At 38.3% G+C, this 9,474-nt stretch overlaps 2 protein-coding genes across 2 annotated transcripts; both read right to left on the bottom strand.

The window, feature by feature from the left end:
• LOC104879785 (uncharacterized) lies at nt 1-1,202 on the bottom strand. Its single transcript, XM_010653857.1, has 3 exons — nt 978-1,202; nt 391-903; nt 1-276 (listed from the first exon to the last, which is right to left on the bottom strand). The coding sequence occupies exons 1-3, from the start codon at nt 1,200-1,202 to the stop codon at nt 1-3; spliced, it is 1,014 nt and encodes a 337-aa protein (XP_010652159.1).
• A 1,194-nt stretch (nt 1,203-2,396) lies between these two features.
• LOC100256270 (uncharacterized) lies at nt 2,397-9,474 on the bottom strand. Its single transcript, XM_002267067.5, has 15 exons — nt 9,106-9,474; nt 8,800-8,872; nt 8,666-8,687; nt 8,477-8,555; nt 8,335-8,367; nt 7,615-7,763; nt 7,304-7,460; nt 6,151-6,391; nt 5,305-5,546; nt 4,428-4,691; nt 4,220-4,330; nt 3,473-3,697; nt 3,177-3,380; nt 2,906-3,082; nt 2,397-2,807 (listed from the first exon to the last, which is right to left on the bottom strand). The coding sequence occupies exons 1-15, from the start codon at nt 9,385-9,387 to the stop codon at nt 2,607-2,609; spliced, it is 2,460 nt and encodes an 819-aa protein (XP_002267103.2). The 5' UTR covers nt 9,388-9,474; the 3' UTR covers nt 2,397-2,606.

The raw sequence follows: 9,474 nt of genomic DNA, 5'->3' as shown, positions 1-9,474 counted from the left end.
CTACAACTGTTTCATTCCCTCAGACCCAAAGCCTAGCTCCGGAAGACCCAATTTCCCTTTATAGACACTCAACAGCTGAGGAACTTGTTCTTCATATTTGATGACAAACCTGGCCAAGATGACCTTCTCAGGAGGTATCAACACACTAGATAAATAAAAATCTGCCTCCTTTAACAAACCCTTGGACTGCAGAACTTGCACAATTGAACACCTCGGAATTACCCTCTTATTCAAACTATAACAAAGAACCAAAGGAACTCTTGCAACAGCCTCCCGCTGCCAACCCATTTTATTCATCAGGAAATCCAACCCATCCATTATTTTCTTTTCCGATAATATCACACATGGGATGCGTTTTTAAGACCGACAGAATCTCCTCTTCCGACCAACCAAACCACCTAAAATCGCCATTTTACGTTCTCGACTCAACTCACTCATCCCAGCAAACACTCTCAGTGCATGGACAAATTCTGATTTCTTCGGGTCGAATCCCATGTCAACAACTTCCCTGACATGTTGTTCAAACTTGGCGCTTGTCCGCAGCAGTATATTGGGATAATCAGTCACCAAAAACAACACAGTCGATTGAGTCACTCCAAACTTCCTCAACGATGCAATATTGGGAGCAATACTTGTCTGCATATCACACATGAGCATCCTAGGTGCTCTCTTCAAAGTTGTAACCACTTTATCCTCCGAGAGAACCATACTCTTGATAAAATCATAACAAGGAACGAATCGTTTCTCTACACTCCGGAACCAGATATTTGGATTCTGAGTGACAATCCTAGTGAAATCATGGCCTGAAATGCCTATAGAACTGAAAAACTCAATTTTGGGGAGAAGGGTTTCCTCAGGGTCAGAACAAACCAACCTGGGGAGCCTCGTGATGAGTTTGGCGATCTGGATATCTGAGAATCCATGGTTTTTCAGAAAGGCCAGGACCGAGTCGGCCCTTCTGAGGATTCAAAATGTACCATTTGAGATGCAGAGGTAGCAGTTTTGAGAGGCAACCCACATCTATTTACAAGGTAAGACACTGTAAAAGAGTGTTGTTTCTGTTGGTCCGCCGCTTTTGATATCTTGTTTGAGGACGATGATAAGCCTCTGACGAGAACCAGAGACACATTTTCACGAAAACAGGACGAATTCTGAATATTCGGAGCCGAGCGACGAAGTGTTCTACTGAGGAAATCAAACATCTTGAGTGAATTTTTGGAACTAAATCACAGGACTTGACCGACAAACTTCAAATGGCCCTGAAGATTTGCAAAACTGGAAGCCACTCTTAAAACCCTATTTCCTACCAGAACGCCGCAATCCAAAAAATTAATTTTACAAATTTCCTTTTTTTTTTTTCTTTTCTTTTTTTCCCTTGTTTATTTTTAATTTTTCTTTATTTTTTCTTTCTTACTATTCAAAGGGAGCGGCATATTTTTCCCAATTATCAAGCTTTTTATAGAAATTATTATTATTTATTATTTTAAAAATAGAAAGTAGTAAGTATCCAAACAAACACTACTTCCCTTGCTCCTGAGTAATTTCACTAGAATAGCACTCAATTTTTGGGTCATGGGGTCTTGTATTATTTTCTTCTCTGATAGTCAATACAATGTGTGCTTGCTTCCTTGATACCAAATTACCAGTACAATATTCTTCTTGAACCAACCCCACCTCCAATACAATCAACTTATGACTCTTACCTGCAATGGCATATATTGCCAATATGCTTCATGAGATCTAATTCCATTTCATTAACTTCATCGACAATTTTAGTATAAATTCCATCATAGCCTTGGGGTAAAGAACTAACACCCCAATATCCTAAAAGGGTGCCTACTTCTTTGAATAGGATGAAATTATGAGATGAGCATAAATGAATATGGATTTTGGTGGGATTACATAGATGGGTTTGGAAACTGAATGGGATGCCCCGCATTATTGATTAAAGGGATGTAAGGAGAGGAGAAACATAAAAAGGCTGGAGAAGAGAATATGGAATGTCTGAATGTCTAGAAAAAGGACAGGATAGGAAAAGAAACTAATTTCCAGGAAGATTTTCAAGAGTTGAGAATTGATTATATAATCAAACTCTCTTGACACACTCCAAAATTGAAAGTTACAGAGTTGAGATGGAGAACCAAAGAGGAGTTGCAAGTGGGTTGAATTCATCTATTACTGTGATGGATTTGAGGCATGGAGAGTGTATGGGTACATACAGAAGGCAAACAGATGATGCGGTGGTGGTTCAACACGTTCCCTTCCCTTTCCCATGACAATCAAAGAGTTTCCTCGCCCCTTAAATACCTCTCATGAAGAGGCACTGGGTTTTAAATTACTGCAGTTAAAATCACAGGGTGTGTGTGTGCGCGCGTTTCAGGTACTTGCATAGAATCTGAACCACTAACTCAAAACTGACATTCATTCCAACAACTAATGCACAACTTCATAGACAGCCCATGAGCTTCTGAAAGTCCAGTACCGAAGGATCACTACTCTCTATTAAATACAAAAGCACCAAATACTATTACACATCAAGTCACCAACCTGTATATGAAGAGCAGATATTAACTCCATGTACATGAGTACAATTTCTGTGTCATGATTCAAGCAGAAGAGGGCTTCAGGCAGAGCAGAGCTTTGAGTGAGGTGGAGTCTGTGACAGGAGAGCTGCATGTGAAATTTTGACAAACAAGCGCCACCACCTTGTCTGGTGCAAAATTATTCTTTGCCATAAGGGCTATGTTGCTATTCATTGCTTCCCAAAATTCCATCTGCTCGGTTTCGGTGGGGTCTATGTGAATCACCTGTCATTATTAGCAGCACAAAAGAGAAACATATGGATTAGCAGAAAAGATAAAGAACAGACAGTTCTATGGGCTCGAGATAGGAGTCTTGAACTCACAGTTCTGTTAGGATCATATTGTGCATGAGCAGCAGCAAGCATATCTTCAAACTCTACAGAAGATTTATGACCAACTAGGACAACTTGCTTTCTGGAAGGAACAGAGAACATGTCTGCTCCACAACACATCAGAGGTACTGCCATAGCCATATCTTTCAATCTCGTCTCAAAAACGGCCTGTACCATCATTAGAAATTGGGGACAAGTCAAGGATTCTTGCAAATTCAGATTCAATTTGACAGATTAACACTTTCAGTGAAACAAAACACACCAGAAGATGCTCTGCATTCCTCCTGTGCCGCTCAAACCAACTGCCAGCAACCATGGAGGTCAATCTTACAAGATTGATCACAGACACCGAGTTCCCTGAGGGCTCTGCCCCATCATGATCTTCTTTCACGCGGAGGAGAACTGAGGGATCTTCCCCTGGAGTATTAAAATAGCCACCTCCCTCTTTATCAAGAAACAGTTCATCCTGGAAAATTATTCAAGTAAATTGGCACAATCACAAGAGAGCCATTGATGACCTCCCAATATTGGAGAAGGAACAGGATATAAAGTCCATGCCTGGGTGTCTTGAAGTTCGATTGCCCAAACCAGCCAATTGGTGTTGCCACCAAACTCATAAATATCTAGCAATCCAGAGATTAGGAAAGCATAATCATCTAAAAAGCCAGGGGCTTTAGATGGGCCATTCCTAAAGCTATGTCGCAACCTGCGTGTCTGCTCATCATAAAGCCACTTCCTGATAAAAGATGCTGCCTTCTCTGCAACTTCCATGTACTCCTTGGGCTAGAATTTATGAAACATCATGTGAAAAAAGATCAAAACAAAAGTATAATAAAACGTTATGACATAATTAAAATAGACTTGTTACCTTCCTATCTAGACCCATGTACTTGTGGCAGAAGCAACTTAAATTGCTAGGTTATTTAGTCTAAACAAAGCATTGCCATCCAATCAAGAAAATAATAATGTTTTTTAGAATGATTACGGCAAAAAATGCAAATATGTGCAAACCAGAAAAAAAAAAAAATATATATATATATATATATATATTAAAAAAAAAAAAAAGGTAACCACTATGTAAGATGTAGCAAACTGACAATTACAATGATTCGATGTGCACATTCCAGCTCATTGGCCTTCATCCAAGTGTTTCTACATTAGTAGAGCACTGTAACAAGCCCTTATGACAACAAGATATAGAATGCATGGAGAGATACAAAGATTGTGGAATGGTAGAGGCAGCATAAATACCTTGGGCATTCTAAAATTTATCCATGCAAGAAATCAAAAGATTTGGAATCTTACATCACAACCCACAACAGGAAAGCGGAATTTAGTCCCCTCAGCTTCACTTTTGAGAATTTTAGAAGCTCTTGCAAAAGATGAAATAGCAAGTCCATTCCATGATACAATTACCTAGCAAGCACCTGATCTTTAAAATGTGCATGACAGGTAAGAGGAAGGTTGAGTATCAGGTAAGTTCTTCAGAAAAGATGGTTGTTTAAGATGTTACCTTATCATCCAAATGCGGTCTTGGACGATTCAATCTGACATCAAAAAGCTTTCGCCTACATGTACCCAAAATATCAAGATATTTTTCAACAGGCATACCAAGTTTTGATGCCATAGCAGACGCACAATTTCTCTCTATGAGCACATTTTTTCCTTTAAATTCATTGTGAGGATCACTCATTCGAGAAAGGTCACAGTTTCCTGAAGGTTTTATATAATAATGATCCTTAAAAAGAGATGCATGCTCCCCAATGACATCTTCAACCTTAAAAGACAAAAATCAGAGTTAGACAACAGTAATAGCTAATAGAAAAACAAATAATTTCCCAAAAACAATATTCTAAATTTTGATTTCCCAGCTCATGATTAAAATTATCATAGAAAGTATCATTAGAAAGTTTCAGCATTGGCATTCTTTCTTTATTTTCTTCTATTTCTTTTTCTTTTCAGCACTTCAACAAATCTGACCCAACCACTAGAAGTTAGACAGCAAACTCTCTTCAATAATGCCTGTATGTTTTTGTGTATGTACAACTAGACTGGAAATTTTGGAAAACCTAACTCCTCAATAATAAGAGTTTACAGCTGAGGATGCCACTGTATCCTTTCCTTTTTTCTTTTTCTTGTTTTCAGCATGACACAACTGCCAAAAGTTGGCAGCAAATCTTCTTCAATAATATTTGCATGTGTCTGTATGTGTACAACTTGAATGGAATTTTTGAAAAACCTAACTATTAAGATAAGAAGAAACCATGATTTCTTGCCAGAAAAATCATCGGAAGTCACATCATTACTAACATGATTACAAATCAAATTAAAGTTTGAAATTTCTCTCCTCATATAGTGTCCGCAATGCAGTGTACCTAACTGGAACAAACCTCTTTACTGGTCCATATGTAGAAGGCTCCTTCCTTTTTTCTTGCAGCATCTTCAGATTCAGCACTGTCAGCATCCTCAGCTGAAAATATTTCACCTTCTGGTCCTATCATGTCTCTCCTCAAATAATCAAGGATATCCCGAGACACACATGAATAGAAGACATCTTTTGTGATGGAAAAAACATCTAGATAAGCATTAGCGAGCTGCCCCTGGTCATATAACATTTTCTCAAAATGTGGAACTGCAACAGAACACCAACCTTTAGCTATTATCACAAAACAATAACCATAGATAAATGCTACAGAGCAAAGCCAGTTATCCAACAAAAATGAGAAAGGAAGGACAAACTACAAGTTCAACAAGATTAGTGAGCATACAGCAGGTAAGAAGAATATTCTCATATACATCATGAAAGACTGCAAGGAGAAGAGAAAAGGGCTGATGCTTCTTAATTTCAACAGCAATGCAGCACAAAAATATAAATGTAGGACCAACTTCCTCAAAATAAGATGTCACGATCTATATCTTGAGGCTAAAATATTGGCAACCCACTTGAGTTGTAACATCTTTAACTGAATAATGCCTAAATTGTTAAGACCTAAGAAACTATAATGAAGCAATTCAGCAACAGGCTCCCAACAACAAAATCCTATACTCTATTAGACCAAGTTCATTGGGGAGAAAGGAGGAGAGTGGAGGAGGGCATTGAGGAGAGAGACTGAGAGAGATAATACCAAATTGTAGCTAACATGATCTATAAATAATTGGATGCAGTAGAAGAGATGTAACATTGTTTTAATATCAAAAAGATTCTTCAGGAGATAACTATTTTCAAAGAAACTGACCATGCCAACACTCATCCACGCTATATCTGTGAAAACCACCTCCAATGTGATCATGAACACCCCCCCTTGCCATGCATTGCAAGCTAAAAGCCACCATCTTCAAAACTTCATTTGCTTCACCTGATTTCCCAGATTCTTCCAACTTTTTATAATGATAAAGCATTAGTTGAATCTCAACTGGCCTAGGAAACTTTGGTGCAGATCCAAACCCACCATACTCAGGATCATAGTTCCCAGCCAGCTATAAGAGAAATGAAAAAGGACAATTAAGAAGATGGAAATTACGGAAAGCATTAACAACCAAATTATCAACAAAAAGTGAAACGGAAGTCCATGACAACACAAAAAGTGGATGAAAACTGATGGCACCACAAGAGCAACAGTATGGATTAAGAAGATCAACCAAAGTTCCATTTTTACACATCAGCCAAAAATATTCTTGTATTTGAAACATAAGCTCATAAAACTGTCTTCGTCATGCTACAATATATTTTATCTCAGCATGTTTAGACACCATGACCACCATCCAACAGGGGATCAGCTAGAACTCACTCAAGTAATGGGATGGTTCCCAAGCTAGATTATCCTTTGGAGCTCCAGAAGACCTTTATGGAAGAATCTCAGTAGCTATAATCCATCTTGAATCCCCAAAATAACCAAATAGAGAACAGAAGAGAGAGAGAGAGAGAGAGAGAGAGAGAGAGAGAGATCTACACATGCTTGGGAAAAAACAAAGCTCACATAGCATGCATGTGGGAAGAACATGGAACTTTGATCTGGGAACAGTATGAATGTGCAGAATAAATTTGAGCCTGGCCTACTCAAAGATTTTCACCCAAAGGTAAGTAAGCCGAGCTATTCCAGCACAAGAGCATATTCAAGATCGTAGCAACCAGCAGACAACAGTTCTATTAAGGCTCTGACTTGCATTTAAAACAACAGTTCTATAAAGCATTTTAGATAAGTACCTCAAAACTGAAGAAAGCTAATATTTCTTTCTGATGGGGATCAAGACAGTTGTTTTTTCTGTCCTATACATCATTTTCTTGTATGTCTCTTGAAACATATTCACATTCAATTAATAAAAAAAATTTAACACCAGAGACAGAGAACAACTGAACTGCAGTACTTGTGAACTGCAGTAAAACCCCACCTGCTCTGCACATAGATGCAATGCTTGCTGTGGTATCCCATCCGCCAATTTATTTGAACTTGCAGTTGCAGACAATGCTTCTGACAGCTGTTCAATGGCAAAGGCTCCACTCTTAACAAGAACATCCCTCTTATTTTCCCAAGCATCCTTCACCTTTCTGAAAGAATACAGGTATAAGAGAATGGCCAAGACAAACACAAAAATTGACATTCTACAAAGTTACAAATCTCACATAACAATCAAGGAATATCCACTGTCACTAAAATTTCAAAACCATAGAAATTAAAGTTTAGGGACGAAAATGTCCTCACCTAAGAACAGTCTTAAACCCAGGTCTTCCATACTTATCATCCGGGGGAAAGTAAGTTCCACCCATCAAAGGTTTCAAATCAGGTGAAAGGAAGACACTCAATGGCCAACCCCCTCCACCATATAAAGCCTGCACATATGTCATGTATACCTGGAGAGATGAAACAATTTTCTCAGCCTTACTTGAAAACAGTTAGCAGTTAACAATTTTGAAAGTTAGCAAACTGAAGAGTGACAAAAGAAACGAAACAAAACAGATCTTCATTATTTCCTTGTTTGATTGATTTAAACTGGATTCAACTTCAACTTTAAAAACTATATTTAAGACAAACTCAGGTGCCCCTCTGAAGAACAACTCAATCTACATCATGAATCAGTTTAGCAGCATTTAAACTAGAGAATCCTACCTTCTCTCTTATTAGCAGCTTCAAACAAGTCAAAACAATCTACTAATTACTGCACAATTGTAATCAAAATATACAAGGAGAGTTCTCCGAATTAAAAATATTTCTTATTTTGGGTCATGGATAGAGTCAGGAAAGTAGACAAATGATGTAAAGAATGATTGTCCTTTTTAATATTTTAAACTTTTTTGGCTTAACTTGTATCTTTTTCTTTTTCTGAATAAAACCCAACAGAAAGTTAGAGAAAAAACCAGTAGAACAAATGCTGAAGACATCTTCATAGTTCATATTATTGGTATCACTATTTTACTACTTTACCTTATCAACATCAGGCCGCTCCTCTCGATCCACCTGTAACAGGTAGATGTTATAATAGAAGAAAGAATCAAATACTGCATAAGCTTTTTCAAATGAGATCACACACAAGAACATATATGAAACAACTAAATCTGATGATCACCTTAATACTAACAAACCAATCATTGAGCAATTTTGCAACCCCTTCATTCTCAAAAGACTCCACCTCCATCACATGACACCTAACCAATGGTTTCCACCCATCACTCACCATGAAATGCTGCACAGAGTTTAAAAGACCAAAAAACAAAAAACCAAAACTAAGCAATTCACATGGAGCAAAAATTCTTACCAGTGGCAGGTGCTGTATCCAACTTCAGACAAAACCATAACCGAATACATCAGAAATAAGTTCCTGATACATTAGAAAAAACCAAACAGGCAATAGGGAAAGTAAATAGAAGAGAAAAAGGAAAGAAAATCTACTTGATAAGAATATTGGCACGTCTCTTTTTCGTGATTCAGAAAAAGCTTCTTCACCCCATGGATACCAATCAACCTTCAAATTAAATTAAAACAAAAAAAATCACAAATTGTATCCCAATCAAAAATCAAATCCTCCCAGTTTGGTAGCTGAGAAAAAAAGAAAAAGAAAAATCCTGTGTTTATCTCCTTCCAATTTCCAAACAGTCCCACTAATTCCTAAAACATCCGAAATTCAAGAATTTCTTTGCTTGTCCTATCATTTCTCAGCAACCAAACAAAAGAGAGAAAGATAGGAGTTTTACTCACAGGGTTATGGGCGTGCTGAAGAAGATAGGGACTGTGCTCGGCAGCGAGACGATTGGTGTACTTGTGAGAATGCGATGCTGTCTTCATGCTCCGTTCAGCCATGGCGAGGACCTTGAGTGTGTGAACGTGGCGGCGAGGAAAGAGCGGTAAAGTACGAGAAAGTGAGGAAAAGCGGAGATGGAAAAATCGAAACGAAGGTTTGCGTGAAGCAGAGAGAAAGTAATTGAGAGAAGAAGAAGAGAGGAGGGCTGTGGAGAGAGAAGATTTGAAGCGTACTGCCATTGAAATTTTGGAGGAGGAGGGGGGATTGGAGGAGCGGTCCGGTGGTGGCGAGTCCTCGCTGCCATGTGGTGCGGACGATAGGTCGAC

Source organism: Vitis vinifera, chromosome 7 (genome assembly GCF_030704535.1).
Source record: "Vitis vinifera cultivar Pinot Noir 40024 chromosome 7, ASM3070453v1".
Classification (NCBI taxonomy): Eukaryota; Viridiplantae; Streptophyta; class Magnoliopsida; order Vitales; family Vitaceae; genus Vitis; species Vitis vinifera.
Note: the sequence above shows the minus strand (reverse complement) of the source record. Positions and strands in the feature narration are given on the sequence as shown.